Source organism: Pinus tabuliformis, chromosome 8 (assembly GCF_031772625.1).
Source record: "Pinus tabuliformis cultivar Carrire ecotype Pingquan chromosome 8, CPIR1, whole genome shotgun sequence".
Classification (NCBI taxonomy): Eukaryota; Viridiplantae; Streptophyta; class Pinopsida; order Pinales; family Pinaceae; genus Pinus; species Pinus tabuliformis.
The window spans coordinates 473,209,299-473,234,781 of NC_142294.1; the positions used below are offsets into that span (position 1 = coordinate 473,209,299).

General features: G+C 36.2%; 1 protein-coding gene across 1 annotated transcript; it reads left to right on the plus strand.

The window, feature by feature from the left end:
• Positions 1–19,380: 19,380 nt before the first annotated feature.
• LOC149236113 (uncharacterized) lies at positions 19,381–20,055 on the plus strand. The gene has a single exon (XM_089368773.1). The coding sequence runs from the start codon at positions 19,381–19,383 to the stop codon at positions 20,053–20,055; it is 675 nt and encodes a 224-aa protein (XP_089224899.1).
• Positions 20,056–25,483: the final 5,428 nt, after the last annotated feature.

The window sequence follows — 25,483 nt, forward strand, 5'->3', positions numbered from 1 at the left end:
AGTGTGAGGTAGTAGAAGCAGCAGAGGCAGAAGAGACAGCAGAAGCAGTAGAGACAGAAGAGGCAGCAGAAGAAGCAATGGTTGTAGAGGCAGCAGAAGCAGCAGAGGCAGGAAAGCAAGAGTGACAAAACCTCAGCTGAACAAATTTTAGCAGCATACCAGTTTATACCAATTTTGGGTTGGAGCCCAAGAGGTTGGACCCTCAGAAATGAACAGGATTGAAATCATTGAGGATAGGTGCTCCTAAGTGCAAAACCACTGCAAAACAGAGTTGGTGCTCTAGAGGTTGGAGCCTCATTGAAGTCCAAGTTGGAGCTTGGCAACTATTCACAATCAGATATATACTTATATTGTATTTATTTCAATGCACTGTCTTGTGTTTTAATAAAAGCATTAATTCCAATTGTTGATTTCTGTATTGTGTGTATACATATATATACATATCTATATCTGCTTTTGGTAATCACTAGAACAATTAAAAAGAAATATTGATTCACTCACCCTCTTAGTATTTCCAACATACCCACCATTTCAGGTTTCAAAATTCTTTTGGATCTACGACTGGTTTCAGTAGACTCCCATCTCCACATTGTTCCTTCTGGTAACAACCTCATCAAAATCTTATCGTCTTGAAGAGAAGAGTTCTTCTCTTTGTTAAATTGAAGGCATAAACAAGTATGTCAACATCCTCCAATTTTAAGAGGCCTGTGTGGTGACAATTTATATTTGTACCCTTTCTTTTTCTCTTTCCATCAATTTTTTTATCAACTACCATCTCTAGCTTATACAAACCATTGAATGGGTGTATATTTGTGGCATACCAATGTACTTCAACACCTGCAACATCTTCATTTTATGTAATTACCTTTATAACCTTAGCAACCCATAATGCATAGCCATTGCGATCCCCATTTGCTAACACTGCGATCATGCAACCCTCCTTAATATCCTGTATTGAACCCCTGTAAAGGTCTTCCATGGCTTCACATTGTGTACGAGATCTTCTGGAACCAATATACATTTCTCTTTCCTCTACTTGTGAAGAATTAATAATACCTTGATATTGTTGTTGTTCAACAATGTCTCTTTCCTCATGTTCATTTGACACATTTTGTTGCTAAATAAATGGTTTTTTCAAAGGTATATCTTCATTTGTTGCTCTTGAAATGATATCACTTTGATTATTGAAAAAAGACTCCACCAAACTGAATCATCAATATCAAAGTATTCATATGTATATCTAATACATTTTCTAATTTCTTCTAGGAAATCAGAATAATTTATATCTCTATTTTTCTTGTGTGCATTATGAACTTCAACAATTGATTGTAATAACAATATATTTGATGATAATATTGGATGATTTGGAATGAACTTCAAAAATTCCAAACCTGATGACGGTGCCCATTCTGTAGTATTTGAATACTTTTTGCCCCATATTAGTGTTTTCCCATCAATTTTTTTGATACGAAATTGATGTTGGAAGCTAATGTCATTAATTTGCTCAATGAATTTCTCCTCAGCATGCGATCCCAGAATAAACCTTCCCATGTCAACAGTTTCTTCCAACACATCAAAAGTAGGCTCTAGCATGTATGATTTCTTAATACATTCAATTAATGATGGCAAGCTCCCAACTTCCTTCCTCCTCAATGTGACTGAAAAACGACTAAACATCTGATCAATATGGTCATGAGTGTGACCAACAAGAAGGAAACCAACCTTTACCTTTTGAAAATTTCTCAATTGAACAATCATGTTTAGATATCCAAAAACAATCTGATTTTTGTTTTCACAACAAGGGTTGTTCAATTGTAGATACAAAACTTCGGAAAGATTACCAGACCAATGATAAAGCACATCATGAATTATGGTTATTGTCAGATTTGCATCATTATGAATATTTGGAGTTGTGAAGTATACCCTTGGCAACATTTTCCCATTGAAGACCATACAACTGACCAAGTGATACTCAATAAAAATTCCATCCTGTAAATTTTTGGGTGTGCAAACAAAATGTGGTAGAAGTGTTTTCTTCTGGTCCATACCTTCAATTATCAAACCCAAATATTTATTTGTATTATCATAACACTTCTTTCGATGCTTGTACAACTTTTTCCTTTCACTTGTTTGTTGTTCGTGATGCTCTTGAAGTGCTTTGACAATGGAATCTACACAACATAAAAGAAAGTCATTAAGAAATATGTTTTCATAGTTGATGACTATATAGTTTTAAAGGTTAAAGTTATGAATGCTTACCTCTTTCTGACCCTTCACATTTATCCCTTTTTTATTTAAGAGAAGAACATGTTCTGCAAATCCCCATCCTTATCTTCTTAGGAATACAGACATTGTTGAATTATTTCTTACATATCTTCACAAAATATTGATATGTAATAAATCGACCATGTCCCTCAGCACCTTCTGCATATTTTTTGTATAAGTTGTAGATTTCTCGTCTTGAGAAATTATTTGGAATATATATTGTCTCTATATTTTGCATACACTCTCCATGATTTGAAAAGAAATCTTTCATCCATGACATTGCAGTATTTGATAATGGCCCAAACTATTGTTTATGGCGTACTTATGAATAAAATGTGGGATCCTTTTCCAAATTTTCTTGGATTCTTGACAGATGAAAATTACCCATTGAATGAAACATTTTGAAAACCTTTCTACAGATAAATAAAAACCCAATATGATAATCATAACCTAACAATATAGTTTGCATGCACTCCACTAAATATGAATTTTTCATGCTTTTATTCATTGACAAATATCTCTTCCTTTTCTCTAATGCGAGCTTGAAATCCATATGTTTCAAGAAATATTTTTGACAACATTCACTTGAAATGAGAGCACTGATAGAACTTATTCTTGTCAGATATTCTGCTCTACCCCTTGTATAACTAGAACATCTTGGATTGATACAAAAAGGGTTGCTCCTACTCCTCGATACAATATTTCCTTGCAACATCTCCATCATTGGATCATCATTTGTATAAGAATTTTCATTATCATTATGAGGAATTCTATCCTCACTATGATCATTTGTGCTTTTGAAACACTGACTTGGAGGATATTCTTCATCTTGCCCTTCTTCAATGCTACCCTCATAGTCCTTAGAATTAGGACTAAATAGAAAATTTGACATGATGTTTATTGGATATTCTTCATCATGTGCATTGCTAGTGCTGCTCTCATAGTCCATAGGATTAGGACTATGTCGAAAATGTGACTCTTTACTTACTGAAAATTCTTCATCTTGCCCTTCGCCATTGCTGCTCTCATAGTCGTTAGGATTAGGACTAAGTGCTTCATCATGTCCTTCATCACTACTACTTGCATAGTCCTTAGGATTAGAACTAGGTGGAAAATGTGACTCTCAATTTATTGGAAATTCTTCATCCTCGCCTTCATCACTACTGCTCTCATAGTCTATGGGATTAGGACTATGTGGAAATCGTGACTCTTTATTTATTTGAAAATATTCATCATGCTCTTCATCATTGTTTCTCTCATAGTACATAGGATTAGGACTAAGTGGACACCATGATACTCTATTCATTTGAAATGATTCATCATGTTCTTCATCACTATTTCTCTCATATTCTATAGGATTAGGACTAAGTGGACACCATGAAACTCTATTCATTTGAAATTCTTCATCATGTTCTTCATCACTTCTGCTCTCATAGTCCATAGGATTAGGACTAAGCGGACACTATAACACTCTATTCATTTGAAATTCTTCATCATGTTCTTCATCACTACTACTCTCATAGTCCATAGGATTAGGATTAAGTGGACATTGTGACACTCTATTCATTTGAAATTCTTCATCATGCTCTTCATCACTACTGCTCTCATAGTCCATAGGATTAGGACTAAGTGAAAATTGTGACTCTTTATTTATTTGAAAATCTTCATCATTCTTTTCATCACTGTTGCTCTCATAGTCCATAGGATTAGGACTAAGTGGAAACCATGACTCTTTATTTATTTGAAATTCTTCATCCTATCTTTCATTAGTGTTGCTCTCATAGTCCTTAGGATTAGGACTAAGTGGAAGATTTGACTCTCTATTCATAGTGGAATAATTTCCATTATATTCATCAATATGAATAGAGTTGTTACGTGACGAAGATGTTGATGCTTCACAAAGCGAAACTTCACTATCAGAAGAATCCATGCCTTTCAAACAAAAGAGGTTGAATGATACAAATTCACTCTCTCCTAATGATAATATATAGCTTAAAGAATGAAAATTTCCCTCCAAAGTTTCCCTCCAAAATTTATATTTCATGTATTTTCCTCCATAATTTTCTTCTACAATTTATTGAAAAATTTTAATTATATTTTATTATGAAATTAATATTTTAAACTAAATCTTTAAATTAAAATTGTAAACTAAATATTTTACCTAAATTTATTTTTTACTTAAACTATATAACATTTACTAGAAAATTGAATGTTTTTTTTTTATTATTATATCTTCTATCACACATTTAAAATAAATTGCTATATCACCATAACACGATTTATATGTTAACTTTTTATAATAATAAAAAAATTAATACGACATTCACCATGCGGTAAAACAATTCTATAATGTTCACTTTATCATAATTTACTATATCATCATAACAAGATTTATATGTTAAAGTCTCTATAAAAACAAATTAATCCCACATTCACCATGCAGTAAAATAATTCAGTAATGTTCGTTTTATCATAGTTCCCCATATCGCCATAACAAAATTTGCATGTTAAAGTTTTTATAAAAACAAATTAATCCCACATTAACCGTGCAGTAAAACAATTCTTTAATTTCCGCTATATCATAAATTTCATTATCACTATTTCTCACATCACATCAAGGCTTTTCAAGGTTTGTTAAAAGGCTTGGAGTGAATTTGTGGAGCAGCTACATTGTTATCAATAACATATTCAATGGAAGATTATCGCATTTGAAAGGTTAGTTTTCCTTTTGTTGTGTGCAAGTTTTAAAATTCAATAGGTTTAATGAAATTTACTTTTTTTAGAAATTAAAAACTTAGATGAGACAAATTTACATGGCAGATAGAAGGCCACTACATCCACAGTGGGTGTGGTGGGCCCGATCATGTTCCTCGCGGCCCAATGGGCCCATGGGGAAGGAGTGGGATGGGGTTGTACGCAACCCCTCCCAACCCACCCTGATAGCCCAATGGACCCGTTGGGCCAATGGGCTGGGGCAGGAGGGGGTTGCACGTAGCCCATCCCGCCCCACCTCGGCGGCCCAACGGGCCCGTTGGGGCCGTCGGGGTGGGCTGGGAGGGGCTACATGTAGCCCCCTCCTGCCCCACCCCGGCGGACCTAACGGGCCTGTTGGGCCGCCGGGGTGGGGCGGGAGAGGCTGCTCAGAATCAGGTCTCCACCCCCGGTGGCCCGTTGGGCCGCGGGGGTGGGGTGGGAGGGCACTGCATTTTTTTAATTTCTTATTTTAATTTTTACTGTTTTTTAAAAGGTTATGTTTTACAAAATTATTTATCATTTATCATTTTGTTTGTTAATTTAATCTATTATCTTTTTGTAATTTACTGATTTATATCTGTGTGTGTATTTTTTTGGAGGAAAATGGCATCAAAGAATATTTTTGTGAATATTTCTGGACCAAAGGCTACTAAAATTTAAGGTGGACCCTCAAAAAACAATGTTGAACGAACCAAACCTGATCTAATAACTACAAATCTATCAAGTGCCTCAAATAATAAGAAGATGATTTCATATTGGAAGAAATCAATAGAAGTGAAGCTTACAGAAAATGTATGGTATGTGAAAGATAGAGAAGGCGAAGATGTGCAAATATATATATGTTGATATCCCTAATGATAGTGGAATTTATGAGGTGTTGGGAAAGGTCATAGACATGTGTTTGATACCGGACACTGAAGTTGTTTATGTACTTACAAAACCACCCAAGTCACATGACAAGATTAAATATCAGTTATCATTGTCATTGTATGACATGACAGAGGAATCTAAAAAGTTGTGTAAACAAATTATAAATGACATTGCAAAAGAAATGGTAAGTATTGTTATTTATATTTGTGTTTTGTGTTATTGTAACTGTCTCATTATATTTTTATAACTTAGTTTTTATTGACATATGATATTTTGTTTGACAGAATTTTATTGAAAATCTTTCAATTATGTTGGGAGGCATTCATTTCATAGAGAAAGATATTATGAATGTTGTCAGCAGTTTCTACTTAGGGTCAGAAGAAGATATGGAAAACAAGCAAAAAGTAGTAATTCATGATGCTACAAAACTACATCCAAGGGATAAGAAAAAATGCCTCTAGTGGATAAATTTAGCAAAGGTAAACAGGTTACTTTTGAAAATGAGCAAGTTGAAACTGACACTGAAGAATATGTTACCATTACTGAGGATGACATTAGAACTGATGTTAGAAAGGAGAAAATCCATTAAAGACCAAAGGTAATAATGCCCAAGAATGTCTCTGATCTACTTAATGATGAGAATGTTAGGAGGAAGAAAATTAAAGTTCAACATTCTCAAGTAATCATTGCCAACATTGAAGATCCTAGTGAAAATTCAAAAGAAAGTAGGGAAATCATTACACCAAGAGTTGATTTAGAGGATGGCATTATTAAAACAAAACAAAATTCCATTCGTCAAAACTTGACAAAGAGAAACTTAATTGAGGGTGGTCATACATTTCAGCTTAAGGTGAGACAAATATATAAGCCAAGTGAAGGACAATGTAAATATCAAATTAGAAAGATACACCACTTGCATGTTCACAACTTGAAGACATTTCTAAGGTACAATCCATATTCTCATGTGGTTAATTATGTTCTTCTTGTTGATCCAGTTCAATTTCCCAACAAAGAAGCATTTGATAAGTCAAAATGTTTTGAATACAATTATTATGTGCTTGGGGGGAACCATTATGTAGAAGCTCAAAGGAAATTGATGGAGGAATATCCCAATAACCCACATTTTGAAACAATGAAATGTATCATTTATGCTAGTTTATTAGATACAAAAGCAAAGTTATTGGCATGGGATCATAATTCAGATAATGAATATAGGATGTCTATGACTTTCATCCAAAGGGTTAGATTTATTCATAGTGAATTTGAAGAAAAATGTGGTGGGGATAAGATAAATGTTACTATAGAATTCCGAAAGGAATGTTGTATGGAAATAGGCTATCAAATTGAGGAGAAAATCAGTTCAAAAGGTGGCAGAGTAAATACTGATATATTCAGAAGTATTGATAACATTTTCCAGTTGGAATTTAGAACTGGAGAGATATGGGAATTGATTAATGAGATTTTTAGCATGTGGGAGAACATTGGCATTAAAAACCAAAAGGTCTAAACCATTGATATGTAGCAACAGTAAATCAGGTCCTGAAATGAAGTAGCTTCCAGAAGATATGACTATCACACCTTGGAGAGCATTGCAAGGAGTGAAGGATGAAAAACTTGTCAAAGCAATATTATCTCGTGTGAGGTCAGGGGAATTATCATTGGAGGAAATGTCTGAGGAATTTCAAAAGTAAGTTTTTTGAATTATTTTTACTTATTTCTATATTATAATTTTATTTTAAATATAACATATTGTTATTGGTAGTATTTGTTATACATATCATTATATTAACTTTTTTTACTTTATCTATTCAATCACAAAGTTTACATGAAAATATAAGAACAAATTGCTAAATTGTTGAATGAAGATAATTGGGATGATGTTATACACAACTATCGAGATTCAAGTTCTACATCAACACTAAAATATTTTTATCTTGCATTTAAAAAGGTATGTTGATTTATACATTCATTTTTATTCACCTGTATATTATTTTTATTTTATAACTTATACATATATTTTTTTATTTTATTAAAGATGAGGAAAGATGCAAATGGAGAACTAGATAGTTTCAAAACCTTTATTGAAAAAATTAAGATCGAAAGACTGAAGAAGTAGTGCCTTAGGAATGTTGAACTTGATCCAACTCTTACTCATTTCATTTGGAATGGGCTTGAAACTATTCAATATCAAGTAATACAAGGCAATTGTGAATACATCGTTAAACTCATACCTAAAAGGGATTATTCCCTAGTTATTGGAGATATTCCCCATGGTTTCAATATCCCAAACATTGACTATGATAGTGACCCTTATACTTAACAAGCTCTTAGTAAAGTGGTTGTGGGATTTGTAGTAGTCACATCATCACCATTATGGATATTTCTGACATTTCATTCAAACACACAATTGGAAATGTTATTTTCAAGCTTCAAGGGGAAAACAAACTCAAGGATGCAGCTTACATGGTAAGACGTTGAAAATGTATGTTTGATTAATGTTAAAAAATTCATTTATGTACAAGTTAATTTAACTTTTACTATTTGATGTTACAGGAAAAAGTCAAATCTTCTTAATCGTGAAGATCAACCATTTATAAATTATTGTGAGTTCATCCATATTGATAGTTGGACAAAAGATGATAGTTATATGTCTATGCTTTTTAATCGGGTAGATGGAAAGAGTCATAGCCAAGAATTGTTTTATAATATTGTTGTAAAAAAACTAACATATGAAGAGAAAGAAGCAAAAGGAGAGATAGTTAACATTTATCAAAAACCATAGTCATTGATTGAGTATCTTATAGACATATGTTCAAATGAAGGAGATTGGGTTCTAGATTTATTTTCTCGCTCAGGTAAGTTTTATTATATAGAATTGAATTTCAATATCTTCCTTATTAATTTATATGTCATTATACTAATTTACTTCATTATTTATTTTGTGCTTGATAATTAGGTACAACACTATCATGTTGCCTACAAAAAGGAAGAAATTTCATTGCCATTGAAAAAGATTCAGTACAATGCAAATTTATTCAACAAAGAATTATTGCTCTTCAATTTCTTCCAAATGCAATCCAAGAAATTGTGTTGAAGAAAGGGGATTTTAGTGAATCACGTGTGGCAAAAAATGCAAAGGAACATCAACCACCATTACATGGAATGATTGGAAAGGCATACATTGGGAGATTCACAAACATCGAAGATCCATTAGAAGAGTAAAATGAGCAAAATGAAGTAGAAAATATTGTGGAAGAAGACAATGATGAAACTCTAGAGGATGAAGAGTTTGGATTACGTGATATCGCTGATTAAATTTAAGTTATGCTTGGAAATCAATCTCATTTTTTGTAACTAATAATTAGTTATACTTGTAATGTTTGACTTTGACATTTTATGAGAAGAGTAAGCATTCAATTAATATTGTTATGTGCTCAATATTTGTATTATGTGATTTTCGTTTTATTTTTTATGTAAATCATTATTTTTTGGAAAAAAATAGTGATTATTAGTATTTTTGACATGAAATTCATTAAAAAAACTATTATTTAACCATTTTTTGTTAAATTTTTCCTATAAAAATTGTGATTTTGACATGTCATTTCTAGAAAAAAATTATCAAAATGTGTAATTTTTAGTTATATTTATGTTCAAAATGATTATTTTTATGTCAATTGTTAAAAATTATTGTTTTTTAGAGACAAATATTTGATGTGCATTGAAAATTTAATTAACGATATATAAATATGTAGATATCGAAACTTTAAAATATCGACCTTCTTCTTTAACTATGCAAAAAAATAAAAACCTCACTACAAAAAAAATAAAAACAAGAAAATATGAAGAAGAAGACCACTTCAAAAATTGTTAAATTTAGAAAATAATAACTCACATTTAATACATTAGAAAAATTAAAGTCAAAAAATAGGTCTTTTAAAAAAAGGGCTTGATGCAGAGTCGACACTTTTTTAAAATCAGCATGCAAATCACTAACATTCTAAAAACTAATGTACATAAAAAAAAGAAAGTGTCAAAAACTATGTTAAAAAAAATATGTGTATTTTGCATCACCACTTTTCAAAATAAGGTCACATTTTTGCTACCTCAGCGAAACGGGTAATCGTATCAGTTCCTGTTTCAAAGTTTACATTGTTAGTTGTGGGCGTATTCGTTGGAGTAACTATAGAGGAAAAGCTCTCTTGTGTCGATGAAGATCTATATTGGGATGTGCCTACCTTTTCATATAGTAGTGTTGATGAGTCCTTATTCAATATTGTTTTATGCCTCACAAGCTCAAGTTCAACAACTTGGATGGACCTTGTGTAAACAAACGAAAATGAAATTAATGTAGAATTCATCAGTTTTTTTTTGGTGTGTATTGCACGAAGAGTGAAAAGAGACAAAAAAATGGAAGAGGGTGCAGGAAAATTTTGGGCCTTACGAAGAGTTTTGAAGCACTATGCAAACTAAATTCTTAAGCAGAATGATTGAGCCGACTTGGATGTCTTCAGATGCAACTTGTTTAGTATGTGCAGATGGTAGCAGAGTCTTTTGTTGATGCATTCCATTAGAGAGAGTAATGTGGAAGTGTGAGAATGTAGTTCTTGATGAAGTGACAAAGCCGATGTTGATTATTTGTAGTAGTGGTTGAATCTCAGTGGAGTCATTCAGCAACAGAGGAATGACATTCTTAGTCAAGGGTGGCTCCATGACATTAGCACGGTAAAAAAAAAAATCATGAAGTAAATACTTGTAATTCATTTTAATGCATTGGAAGAGATGACATAGAATGAAAATGTATGTAAGGGAAGCATGAATTATAATTACAAATTTAAATGTCTAGAATTTCAAATTAGAATATCTTCACTAGCGACATAATTCTTGTTTTCCAGCTTAATTGGATATCTTTGTGGCTATTTTTTTCCACCAAACACTATTGTGTCATGGAATGCAACATATGGGTTGTTATAAGATATTATAAACAAGTGGCCAAAAAACCAAATACGAGATTTTGTGTCCTTAAAGTTATTTTCTTCAAGTACAGGCCTTGCGAGGTCCCAGTCTAGTTCATATCTAGTATTTGGCTCTCAAGAATACTCTAGCACATTAAGACAAAATCTGTACCATGAGTTCAGATTTAATTTTAATTAATATGGGACTAAAGTATCTTAAAGAAGCCTTGTAATAGACTGTTTGCACTTCAAGAGCAAGATTCAGGTTTATATATACATATCCAACAAATTTTTAAAAGGATACACTGACCTAAAAATAGTTTTGGGATTGCATGGGGTTATAAAGCATGAAACAACACTATAAATGATTTTATTGCAGCCTTGTACAACAGCTTGTATTGTTGAAGGCTTACCTACATCACAAGCTACGTATCAAAATTCCTACATGTCCACGTTGATGGCTTGATCTAAAGTAAATTTGAAATAATATTCTTGGAAAATTTAGGTTATGATCAATCTAAAGAGCCTATATTAAATTTTAAAGAGCCTAATTCTTTTAGGAAGCCTTGAAAACTTTGGATCGAAACTTACTTCTAATATTATCCTACATAGCCTATAATATGATAACCTATACCACTGCAACCAAAATGAAAGATCTGCAAAAGGTACGTGAAAAACAGAAAAGGGAAAAAATATAATGTTGGATTTGACTTTAATAGGAGAATAAGTGACTTTAACTGAATTTGGGTTCCCAAAATAAGCAAACAGGAAACAAATTAAACTTTAGAACATGACCTTTATCCTATTTTGTTTAGATGGAAACAAAAAATTCTTGAAATTTTTTTGTTTACGATCATAAACATACTATGTGACACTAGGAAGGGGTAACCCTTGAGTTAGAAGTGTATTGTGTTGTTAAACAACAATGGGTTGGGATGTATTTGTTTCAAAGAAACAATCCTTAGAAACCTAAGGATTGATCACATTCAAGAGAACCTGGTTATTCAGGAGGTATCTCCTTTGAGAATAAGAAAATCGTTTTGTACCCTCTGCTAGAAATGATATTAACCATCCTAATCTTAACTCCAACTACCATTATCAACTGCTTTTAGTGGTCATTCTAGGAAAGGATACTATTTTAGAAATCACTGCCAGTAATAATGTATGCCTTTTAGAGGCAATCATTAAGCATATATGTCATTTTAGATAACCTTTTACGATTATCGCCTTTCAAAGTATATTAGACAACAACCTAAAAAATAGAACAATAATAAATAAATTAATTATATATATGCGGATACTTATGTCATTAACAACCAAATATTTAAAAATCATGTTTTGTATATTAAATATGCCATGTTGTTTATACAATATTAAAACAAAAGTAATCAAACCAATCATTTCGGTGTAATTATTGTTGGAAGTTTAAGATGTCACCAAGGTTGTGTGAATTAATTCTAGCTAAATTTAGGTCAGTTGGACCCTATAGTGATTGCAAATTGCAAACATGTCAAAAAATTTTGAAGGCAATGTTTCAATTTGGATTGAATCAGAACCATCAATAATATACAACAATTGTCAATTGTGTAGAAGATCTTATAAAATGTTAAATGTAATTCAAGATGCATTGAGAGCTGCAAGCAGAAAGAAAAGGTTTAGAAAGACATTTTTCTAAAGTATATTTGGAAATGTGTCTTAAAAACGAAGCTAGATATTGTTTTTAAATCAATTGATTAAAATACATAAAATTGTGTTGGTCCAAAGTGGCAGTTTTCTATTTATAAATGGTAGGACATGATTTGATCTACAATTATTTGTTATTTGTAGAAAATATAGAAGTTTTTTTCTTGGGGGGAAATGGAAAAACCGATCCCACACTGAGTAAACATTGGCAAAAAATATTTTGGTGAAAGTAAATCCACCACAAAACCCCTCAAACTATAACTATGTACCAATACAACTATAGGAGAAGGGAGACCACCCTGTAACATAAATAATAAAGAAATCTCTTTTGAGCTCTGATTCTCAAGACAACATTTAGCCACATCCACCCATATATTTATACAGTATGTTTTTTGCATCTTCAATATAACTGGGTACTATCGACAATGACAACAATCTATTGATAACCACTAGCTCTCAACAACTATGGTTGATTAATTAATTGTCACGTATTATGAGGAAAAGCCATAATGGCACATGAAATGGCAATGGAACTTAATGCAATACATGGACTAAGATAGTACCTATTAATTAAGAGTGTATCCTTGATTATCCCTTCCAACCTACACAACATTCATTCCTGTAATAGATTTTGATAACATACATGGAAAATATGCCCTCAGCCTTATTAACATAAATTCAAAATTACCAAGAATTAGCTAATCTCGGTAACAAGCCAATATTCTTTTCTTTCCAATGTACAAAAGCATTAGGTAACAATGATTGAAAGAACTCCAAGAAAAGTCTCCGCTCTTCCTCGCTTATTTAAGACAATTCAAAACCAATTGGATTTTCACTGTTGTCTTAAGCCATCCTTGTCAACTCAATGGAGCTCACTCCTCTCATGTCTGCTACACATCTTGCTTCAAAAACATTGTTATTCCACCTATTAGTACTATTGTTGTAGCTAGTATTTCTTTTGCCAATGTTGGTTCTTACTAATTTTGGATCAAAAGAACAAGTCTCGTTGTTTGTGGAATTTTGCACAATTCTTCCTCTAAGTCAATGGCCTCAAATAAGATATATAGGATTCTAATAGATTCTAATATCTCGTATTTGAGTGTTAAAATTGTGGGATGAAATTTCTCCATTAAAACACATTGATGATGCATTATAAATTCCAACCCAAGGTCTAATAAAATACTTAGGAAGAGAAGAAGATACTTGTTTTGACCACTTACAAATGCAAGTTTTATGTTCAATCACTCCTCTTAATCCATATAGAACTAAATAGAGGACTGTACATCCTCTATAGATTGATTTATACTCATATTACTTACAACTGGAGAATGACATGACCATATAACAGAGAGTTCATAATCCACATACAACATGGAAAGCATACAAATAATTCCAAGTTCACTTGGTCCATCATCATTTGCACCAATTTATATGCTCATAATACCTCCAATTTTTGGAAACATCAAACCATCTCTAGTTGATTTTCAAAAAAGGACAGTATTCATTTTTAACACTATCAAGCAACAGTCCCTAGGCATGGGCATCTCTTTATGTAGCAACTCAACATTACTTGATGCTCTCAATTGTTTTATATTCAAGCTCCTCCTCTGAGAATGGAAATGAATCCTAAGGCCAATGAAGCCACTCAATGAAAGGATCATGAGTTTTTTTGGGAAGAAAAGTCCATTTTCAATTGGTATCAATTATAAAGCATCATATACCCACATATCAAGTTGTGCCCTACTGCTAGTATGCTTAACCTCCTTCAACTTTCTGACAAGAATATTACCTCCATGCTCGTAAGTATTCGAAATTCTTATATCGAGAATAAATATTTTATGCACATCCCCTATAGGAAAGCGAGAAATGCCATGGTCACATGAATATTATTCATAGGGCTCAAGTCTTTGGAGGGATCCAATCTTTGCAGAGCTTTAACTTACAAGGACATATTTAGCTAGCAGCATTATTCACTCTCATACATATCTAAATATTTTATTATTGTGATGAATTTAGTTGTATATGGTAATAGAACTAAACTCACTCTGCAACAACTCTTTCATTCATTCACTTATTTATAGTTTTTTTTTTGTTATTGTGATGAATTTAACTGTATCTAGTAATCACCTTAGCATCATAAAATTACCTAAAGAATTCGCCAGCACCATAAACACTTCTTGCACCCAAATCTCCAAGAGAAACCATAGAAGAAAAACCCAACCCATATATGTTGTATAACAAATGGCTTAGTGATGGGGTCAAAACCCAAAAGTTAATTTTATTTGTTTGAAATTTCGCGAGGTTTGTCACCTAAGGCATGCACGTACCTTGGCTTTGCGTCTATTCAAAATGTAAAATAGGAAGGAAATGGACTATGTTGGCTGCTTCGTGAAAAGCGATGAGCAATGGCTTCTATCTACCGATCCTCTCAAGGAGTTTGTGGGAATTCAAGTTGAGCAGTGGCATAGTCCATTTCTATTGGGCTTTTAGCTAAAATTAAATTGATTTTAGACAGGGTATCAACTTTGAGAGAATGAAAGTTCTCAATGGGTCATCATAAAAACAAAAACATACAAAAGTAAAAATAAAAACGAAAACAAAAAAAAAACAAAAACAAAAGCAACAACAACAACAATAATTAAAACATGAAAAAATACTACACCGAATTACCTAATAAAGCCATTTCACATAGCCCAATTTGAATAAAAAAACAAAAAAGTGAAATACGGGAATATTTAATCCACATCCAAATTGAAGCAAAACTGTCTTTTCAAAAAGGTATTTCTTGAAAAAATAATTTTCTATATTTCAACCTAGTTTACCCTAATTCTCTAAGAATCCTAGCTCCACATCCTCTTTTAACCCCAAATTTGTCATAAAATATCAAAATTGCTACATTATAACACTAGGAAATTCTACAAACTCTAAATTCACTCAATTTCTTCATCTGAAATCACATCCATGCTTGCTTGCAAACCTCGAAAGCAATTTTTAGTTCCTCCTTGTCAAACAGGTGTATCTAAGGTTTCCCCCTCTATTAAATTCAACGAAAACCCCCCACAAACACAAGCTCATAGAGCTGCAAATCTTAGTTTAATGACTGACCTGCAATTCGAGATTGGACTCGTCTAGCTCACAAAAATTTCAAATTTGGAGGATTTCCATCTCTTCAAAGCAGGAGGGAAAAAGCTCTAATTCAAAGAAGGGGACTAAAATTTTCTCCTTCAACAATCACTTGTGCAAAAAATACAACCAATCACACAACATAATCCCCCAATAAAATGACTATTCTACACTCCTTACGCTCTTGTGCTCCTTCTCCTTCTCTCCATAACTTGTTAAGTGGATATTAGAATAAGAAACATTTCATTACCAATCGTTCTGGCTATGGCAGCATCTCTGAACTCCATAATAGTAAAAGAAGAAAGCCCTATGGAAACACCCAATTCAAACACTTGCACACTAACTTATAACAGATAACAGATAGTAAAATTGAACAAAATTAAACTCATAAAAAGCTTTGCAATCACCTACCTTCTCTGGTCTCCGTGGGCTTCATGTATGAGACTTTAACGAGGGCCACTTGTAGACTGGGTTTTTGATTGTCAAACGAAGTTAACGATGATTCAAACTAAAACAAAAAATGTAAGCAGGGAATTAGGAAAGAGGTATAATACACAATTAATGCAGATAAGGAATTGAGAAAGAGGGATAATACATAATGGAGTAAGGATTGTTGAAGAAATTTGACCCGACACAATAGTAAATGTGTTCATCATGCGTCATGGAAGTAGGAAGTGTTGGTCATTCACCAAAAAAATCATTAGAGTATGGAACTTTCTAGTAGAGTACCCACCAAAAATGCAATGACTGGAAACAATAGGTGTATCGACAATTTTGGAGAGACCCAAGAGCACACAAAGGAATAACTAGATGTGAAGTGGAGAGGGAACCAGATGTGAAGCAAAGGGAGAAGGGATGGCGTAAAAAAAAAGTGTGTCAGATGTCAAAAGGATATGAGAAGTGTAGACAAAAATGGGAGGTGCACTGATTTAAAAAAGAAACACATATCGACATAATTGTTTATATGATGATATGTATAATAATTCATATTACATATGGAATTGACATATGAGCTTTTGAAGCTTTGTAATTTTTTTGATTTCCAAATAAATGAGATAAGATTGTGGAATGAGAGTCTGAAGGCAGGAGCTTGAGCGGGAAATGGAGGTGTTGGCTAGTTTAGCAGGCGATCATGGCTAGCAGCATTGTGGACGTAGCAGAAGGATGCAAATGTTTGTACCTGCAATGTACACGTCCCCATCATCGCACGTGCAGTATTTTTACCTTTTACCATGGGCTGTTTTGGGGTTTTTACTCTATTTTCATTTGCCTGATTTCCCGTTCCCACTCTTTGATATCATTGTTTGACCTCTGGCCTCTCTTGACAGTTTCTGTCACTTTGCTGCTCCTCCCTCTGGTGGTTACCAAGGCAGCTAGCGTCATAATTTTACCCAGATAGCAATGGACCTAGATATGGTTGATTATTCGGAGGAAGAAATAGTGGAGGACACTATCTGGATGACCTCGAGACCTGCTAAGTTGGGGACCATCTCATTTGGCGAAGACTTGCATGAGACCATCTCTGGACTCCCCACGCTCTTTGGACCACCGGGCCACCAGATCGTCTTGCTGGATGACCCTCCTGCCTGGCCGTCGCTCTCAACTCCCTCACCGTCCCCGGTGTCCCTAGGGTTTGCTTCAGGTTGCCTTAACCATAACCCTCCTTCCCCGGCCCCTGGACATTTTTCTCACCCTGGTTTTTCTGTAAACCCACCCTTCCCCCGTGCCCCTCCGACATCCTCGACTCCTCTGACCCCGCCGTGCACTTCCCCTCCCCCCTCTGGAAGTTTCACTGGTATCCCCCCTCGCGGAAAGTCTCCCCGCTACTTCATCCCCCCCCCCCCCTGATGAATCCCCCCATCCAGGAGCACTCTTCAGAAGGTCGTGGGAATCCTGCAGTTGAGGAGAGGACTGCAAAAAAGACTCGGTGCTTTAGAACAAAGGAGGTGGACACATTCCTCAGATTGGAGGAAGACATTCGGCTGGGAGAGACCATGGATTTTGCTGATAGGGTACTGGTTGGCAGAATAAGGGGACGCAACTACACAGCAGCCCGTTTGAAATCTTGGGTTTCGGAGGTCTGGGGGAACCACTTCGCAGATCTGCGTATTGTGCAAATGTTCGTAAAGGGTTGGTTTTCTCTTAGATTCTCTAGGCCTGACCTCATGAATTGGGTACTCTCATCATATTGGCATTTTGAACATGCCCCGGTCCTGTTGAAGTGATGGTCCCCTCTTTTCGACCCGGACATGGAGCAACTCGGAGTTGGGCCGATCTGGGTAAGACTACCTGGCCTCCCTTTGCATTTTTGGTTGGAGGACATATTCAGATGAATAGGGAATTCCATTGGCTCTTATATGGAATCAGACAAGTCATATCTGTCCATGGGAAAGATGGCCTTTGCGAGGATACTGGTTCATATGGATACTCGAGGAGGTCTGCAAGAATACATAATGATTCAATGGAGGTCCTTCACTCGAAAGCAGCCTCTAGATTATGAGGGCATCCCATACAGATGTCGACGCTGCCATAAAGTGGGGCACATGTACAAAGATTGCCCTCTGGTCAACAAGTGAGTTCAATTGCCGGTGGAAAACATGCAAGAAAATCGTTCTCCACAGGAGGAACCTCCATCTGCTATCGAAAAGGAAGCTCTGTGCCCTCCAGAACTGACCGATGTGGACAAGATTCATGAGAAAGACCAAAGGAAGAAGCATGGGAAGGCTCCTCTCCGGCCTCCCTCTCTGCCTCTAACCAGAGCACGGGCGGCCATAGGGGATGCTCACACCACGGGTATGTCTTCTCTCCCCCTCTCCTCTGATATTTCTTCCTTTGTTACTTCTGTTATGCCTTCTCAATCCAGGCAATTTTGTTCATTTGATCCCCCGGATCCTCCCTTGTGCACACCCCCTCTTCCCCCCCCGGCCTTCCTATCTGACCCCCATGGTCCAGCAATGCACCATTGCCCCCCCCCCCCATTTTCTCCTTCCCTCAGCCTTCTCTCTAGGAGGCATCCCTTTCCCCTTTCCCAGACTTTGAGAATCCTGAACCCCGTTACCCCCTCCGCTCTCGGATGCGCTCTCAAGGTTTAGACTCTATAGGCTTTGAGGTCATTGCCTCCCCCCCCCCCCAAGTCTAGAGGGTGACCCTCCCACCTCTCCAAAGCCATGCATCAGGCTGGGGAGGAGGTTGCCTCTGGCAAGCAGAAGACTTTAAACTGGGCCCTTAGAGTAGAGCAAGCCCCTTCCCCCCCCCCCCACACATGAAGCTCCTCTCTTTTAATTGTCGTGGGGTGGCTAGCCCAGACAAGAAACTAGCCCTCAAGCACTTATTTGCCTCTGAGTAGGTCAACATCATTTTCCTCCAAGAAACCCTTGGCTCTGCTTCTGTTGTATCCTCCCTTCTTGCTTCTTGGCTCCCAGGCTGGTCTTTTCACTCTCTCGATGCCTCGGGTAGATCAGGGGGTTTAACCCTTGGCATTTGTAATATATCAATTAAAACTTTCAGTGTATGGGGAGGCCAAGGATATATGGGTGCAAACATATACTCCCCAACCCTAGAATCGGAATTCTGGATTCTCAACATGTATGGGCCTTGTCAAGACAGGATGGCTTTTTGGAGACCTCTTCTCAACTCGTCCCTACTACTCCAAGATAATGTTATCATAGGGGGAGATCTCAATTTCTCTCTGGGATACTCAGAATCCTGGGGCAATCATGCCTAGGTGGATGCTATGACGGGTCTCTTTGAGAACCTCTTGGAGTCCCACAATTTCATCGATGTCCCTTTAGCAAAAAAGCAGCCTACATGGAGGAATAACAGGGTGGGGGAAGCAAGTTTGGCTAGAAGACTTGATCGCTTTCTCACTAAAGAAGGCCTGATCAATGGAGGACACTGTATTAGACAATGGGTAAGCTCAGGTGGGCTGTCGGACCACCGGCCTATATACCTAGAGATTCAGGATGTCATTAGCAAGCCAAAGGCCCCTTATAAGTTCAATTCTACCTGGCTGCAAGATCTGGAATATATCAAGCTTGTGACGGAATTCTGGAAGGCACACCCTCCTGGTGCATTGGGGGACATAACTCAAAATTTCCTCCTCAATATGAAGGAACTGAAGAGCCTATCTAAGTCTTGGGCTCGGAAGAAAAAGGAGGCGGATGACTTAACCCTCCAGGAGGTGGAGAGGGCCATACTTTTGTTTGAGGAGGACTCAAGAGGAGTCTTGAGGACCCAAGAAAAAAAAGACTCCTATATTGCTTCGCTTCAAAAGAGAACCCAAGATCTGAAAAACATAGAAGCGAATTGGAGGCTCCGTAGCAGGGCTATCTGGCTGAAGGAGGGGGACGATAATACTAAATTCTTCCATAAACATGCAAATGGTAGAAAGGCCATAAACACTATCTAGGAACTTAAGGATTCAGAGGGAAGTTCGGTTCAATCCTTCAGAGAGTTGGTTGCCTTAGCTTGCTCACACTTTCATAATATTTATAAGTTGCCTCCCTATGCCTCCCTGGCTGAAGTGATGAAAACCATGCAGCTTTTCCCGAGGTTTGTTGAGCAGGAGATGGAACAAGAGCTAGAGGGAGAAGTATCTATGAGAGAGCTGGAAGATACTTTAAAAATGTTAAAGAAAGAAAAGAGCCCAGGGCCGAATGGCTTGACTGTAGAATTCTATGTGACCTTTTTTGAGGTATTGGGGGCGGACCTCCTGCAAATCATCGAGGAAAGCAGAAAGAGAGGGAGGATCCCGGGCAGCCTGAAAGCCACTTTCATTGCCCTCATACCAAAATCTAACAAGCCCTCCTCTTTTGATGGCTTCAGACCCATATCCCTCTACAACTGCATTTATAAAATTATAGCCAAGATCATAGCAAGCTGCTTAAAGCCTATCCTCTCGCTCCACATCTCCCAAGAGCAATTTTCCTTCTTGCACAATAGAAAAATCCATGAGGCCATAGGGACGGCTCAGGAACTCCTCCATTCTGTCCAGTACTGGAAAACGAAAGGCATGATCCTAAAGATTGACCTCTCTAAAGCTTTTGACAGAGTCAATTGGCTCTACCTCCACCTGCTCCTCACTCACATTGGCTTCCCCTATTCTTTTATCAAATGGATCATGAGCTGCATAACCGATGTTCCATTCTGTGTGTTAATAAATGGCTCGGCTTCCCCACTTTTTCATGCAGAAAGGTGACTCAGACAAGGATGTCCCCTGTCTCCGCTTTGTTCCTCCTGGTCATGGAGGGCCTCAGTAGATTTATCCATGAAGAACATAGTAATGGGCGCCTAAAGGGTATCAAAGTTACTGATTCCCTTTCTTTGACTCATTTGTTTTTTGTGGATGACGTCTTCATCTTTCTCGATGGTAGTTTGAGTGACCTCACAGCTCTCCACCAAGTCATGGGGGTCTTTCAAAAGGCCACCAGAATGGTTTTAAATGAATCTAAATCAACCTTGTCCACACTTGGTTGTGCACAAAATGAGTTGTTGTTCGTGCTCAGGAGATTCCCCTTTGTCACCTTTCCATTTGAAGAAGGCTTGAGATATTTGGGATATCATCTAAAGCCATTTGGCTACAAAATTGCAGACTGGATCTGGCTTATCACAAAGGTGGAAAATCACCTGAACATTTGGTACCATAAATACTTATCTAGAGCTGGCAGACTAATTCTGATCAAAGCGGTTTTAGAAGTAACCCCTATGTACTGGATGACCCTAGCCTAGATTCCTAGAGGTATCCTGGACAGGCATCAGAAAATATGTTGCAAATTTTTGTCGAAGAGGAACCAAATAGGCAGAATCTTTGCTTGGACAAGATGGGAGACTTTGGCGCTGCCTAAACTGTGGGGGGGTTGGGGGATCAAATGGCTGGACCTTTTCTCAAAAGCGCTAGTGGAAAAACTGGGCTGGCAGCTCCTCAACAACGATAGCCTTTGGACGAAGGTTGTAACTTCAAAATATATAACCCCCTTAAACCCTATGGACTGGATTCGACAAGATCATCGAACCTAGGGGAATTTCTCCAACATCTGGAAAGCAGTAATCAAAGCAAAGGATCTGATAAGGAACGGTTTGACTAGGAGAATTCTTTCGGGCTCAAAAGTGCACCTAGGAGTGGACCCATGGGTGGGGTGTGGCAATGCTCACAAACTCCCCGAGGACCTGAGACTCCATCTAGCAGAACAGGGGACTTTTCATCTCAGTCAAATTGCAGACAATGAGTGATCCTCATTAGCACAGCAGGCCTGGAAATCGGGAGCAGTCCTAAATATTCCCATTCAGTGGCAGCAAGTTTGGAGCCTCTTCATTACAGTGCTAATGGAGGCTCACATCAGGATCATGAAAGGGGAAGATGAGCTCATATGGGCTTTTGCAAAACATGGCTACTATGCACCCAAGATTGGATACCTGGTACTAATGCAACCATTCAAGCCACTAGAATCTGAGATAAGATGGAATCTTCTTTGGAAACTCAAAGCTACCCCCAGAACAAAGTTGCTCCTGTGGTCCATCTTGAATAACAAGGTCCCTACAGGGGAAAATCTCATGAAGCGATCTTTCGCTGGACCATTCTGGTGCCACCTCTGCAGAAGCAGCAACGAGGACACAGAACACCTCTTCCTGGGGTGTCCTTTGGCACAAGATCTTTGGAATGGTATCCTGTCAACACTCTCCATTAGGCCCAGATGGCATGGGACAGTAGTAAAGGAGGCGTGGAACTCTTGGTGGAGGGATACATCTGGGAAGGAAAGGAACCTACCTCTGCTAATCAGCTGGGAGATTTGGATAGCTAGGAATGAGATTATTTTCATGCAGAAGTTTCCTCACTAGCCCTCCATACATAACAAAATCATAGCAGATTATCACTTGATCCCTGAAGAGTCCCAAAAAAACTAGACAAGGATTGTTGAGATAGAGGTCATCAACAAATCCATCCCTTGGGATTTTTTCGATGGTTCAGCTCAGGAGATAGGCTATGGCGTGGGAGCGATTCTATATTTATCTGAAACCCATTCTTTCAAAATTAGAATGGGATTAGGCCGGGGAACCAACAACTATGCCGAGATAATTACTGCAAAAAAAATTATCCTTTTTACTTTACAAAAACAATGCTCAACCCTGTAGCTTTATGGTGACTCAAAACTGGTTATAAACTGGATCAACAAAAAATATACATGTTCTGCTTACACATTGAGGCATATATTGGATGAGATTCATAGACTTGTCTTGCTTTTTGACTCATTCACTTGTCATCACATTTACAGGGAGCGGAACACCTCTGCTGACTTCCTATCCAAAGAAGCAGCAATCAGGGACGACAACTCTTGGATGATCTGCGAAGATTTGGATGGGGTCGTGTATCAGCATTATCACAAGCCATTTGTAGACCCTGAAGCACTATAACAGCAACACATAAATGAAATAGTTTTAACTCAATTTTGATGATAAACCTTATATTTTTGTTATATTTTTGTTATATTGTAAATAGTCATCGGTTACTCTTTATCCCTCTGAGAAGAGGACAAAAAGTTTTAAGTTATAAGTTTTTTTGGTTGGACAGGCAGTGCCATATCAAAGTAATGCTTATGCATATACAGAATGTAATTTTCATCTTTATTAATGGAAATTATGACTTTTTCCACGGGAAAAAAAAATGAGATAAGATTGTTGTAATAATCATATATTAGAGATAATGAGATAGAAATAACTGCATATGATAAGGTGATGGTGAGCATGCATCTAGGAAAATTTGTGTTTATGAGTATGATGCTTATGCATGACATCACTAAATGACATCAATTGAAAGATGATACCCATTAATATTATCATAAATGAATAGTGAATTACAAATAATATATAGATTTGGGATGAAACAAAAAATTAGCTTAAAGTAATTCTAATGTTAGTCAAGACCTTGCTCATACAACATGCCAACTATTGGGTTGTGTTATATTCTTTCCACAACTAGCCCACATAGTTAACCGGAGGGTTAGAGGGGGGGCGAAACCCCCCCTTCATTGTGCCGATTGTGCAGCGAGGGGGGTCACAGGGGGTTTGAGGGGTGCAAGTAAACCCCCTCTATGGGGTTCGTGGTAGTGCCTCGGAAAATTTTGGTTTTGGACCCTATGATAGGTTAGGCAAACCCACCTATGGTTTTGTGCATGATTTTTGCACATGGTTTTGGATGCAATGGTTTTTGGTCCAAGTTTTGGACGCGATGGTTTTCGGTCCATGGTATTGGATGCTTCAGCATGTATAAATATGTACCGTAACATTGAAAGGAACATGATGAAAAATCAAGCTGATAGTCCCGGTTTTGGGATCCAGGGGAAAATCTCTGTGTATATGTGTTTTATGTGTTATGCTCTCACTATTTTTTATTTTCTGTGTTTTAGAATTCGTATGCAGGTAATTTTTGTACGGGGTTAAATCCTACACCAACCATTTGAGACATACTTAATGATGATATTTGAAACAAGCACTAAATACTTGAAACAATCATTTTGCATGGATTATATGAATTAATGCATTAATTCGTTACCGCCTAGGATGTGTATAATGGGTGCTAATATGTGAATATGCTTATAATTTTGTAGATACGCATGAATTTTGGAAGAAATTAAACTATTGACTTTGTCATTCGGTCAAATAGTCAAATCTATATTATATTTAAGATGATACATATGAGGTCAAAATATAATTATTTACAATAGAAATTTCAAGATAAATTTTAAGATTCTCAAAGAAAGGGAGTATGTGATGCTCCATTTTGTTTGGGTTTATTTTCTATATAATTTGGATATATGTTCTTGGTTGACTTGATGACTTGTATATTATGTGCCTTGGAAACTAATGAATTTTAGGCATTGTTTTGGATATTATGTAGACTACTTATGTCTAATATATGTGGGTGAGTGTGTATGCATGTGACACAGGTGCACGAGACTTCACTGGGGGAGAAATACCATACCACATGGGTTCATATTTGGGGATATATATTAATGAAAAAATGACATAATATATTAGGGGATATATAAGGGGTAAAGGGTTTTTATATTGGCAGGTATAGAAAATGGAGCTCATATTTAATGAAAAATATAATGGGGTATAAAAAATGTTAATGAAAAAATGGATACCTACAATATCTAGTGAAACTAGGGGTTTTTTAAATTGGGAAGGTGCATTGGGTTTGTGTTGGTAGGGGTTTAAATAATGTGATTCTAAGAGATATTTTTCAATGTGTAGTCAAATTAAGGGCATTGTTTAATATGCCAAGAATGCACGTGATATGTCAGAGATTCATTGAGTGAAGCCCCATTGCACAAGTGTTGTTCTTTTATGATAATATGATATTTGTATTCTTGTGTGTGGAACTAAATAGAATGTATAGAATGTTGTTGATATGGTTTTTTTATGGTTGTTCCTCACATGTTACTAAATGATTCTCATTTAGACTACAATAAGATCTTGAAAAAACTTTGTGGATGCATTAGTGCTCACATTTTTTCCCAATCCTTATTCACTAAGGCTATCAATTCTTTGACCTTGCCAATTGTTTACATGATGGTAATTACATTTTTTAAAGATGGATCTCGTTAAATTTATCTCCATGCATCTTCATAATCTATTCAATAATTAATTAAGTGAATGAGTATATATATATATATATATAGATATTTCTCAATATTTAAAGAAATAAATAAATATATAAAAGTGTAATTTCTTCATTAACATAATGAATCCATTACATTCTGTTAATGCATATCTATGTATTTTTCTATATAATATTCTAACTGTAACAAGAAATACAATTTCCTGCCAAAATTGCCTCT

What these genes read in the sequence shown, in the direction of transcription:
- LOC149236113 (XM_089368773.1), top strand. Translation starts at nt 19,381, where the DNA reads ATGACGGGTCTCTTTGAGAACCTCTTGGAGTCCCACAATTTCATCGAT.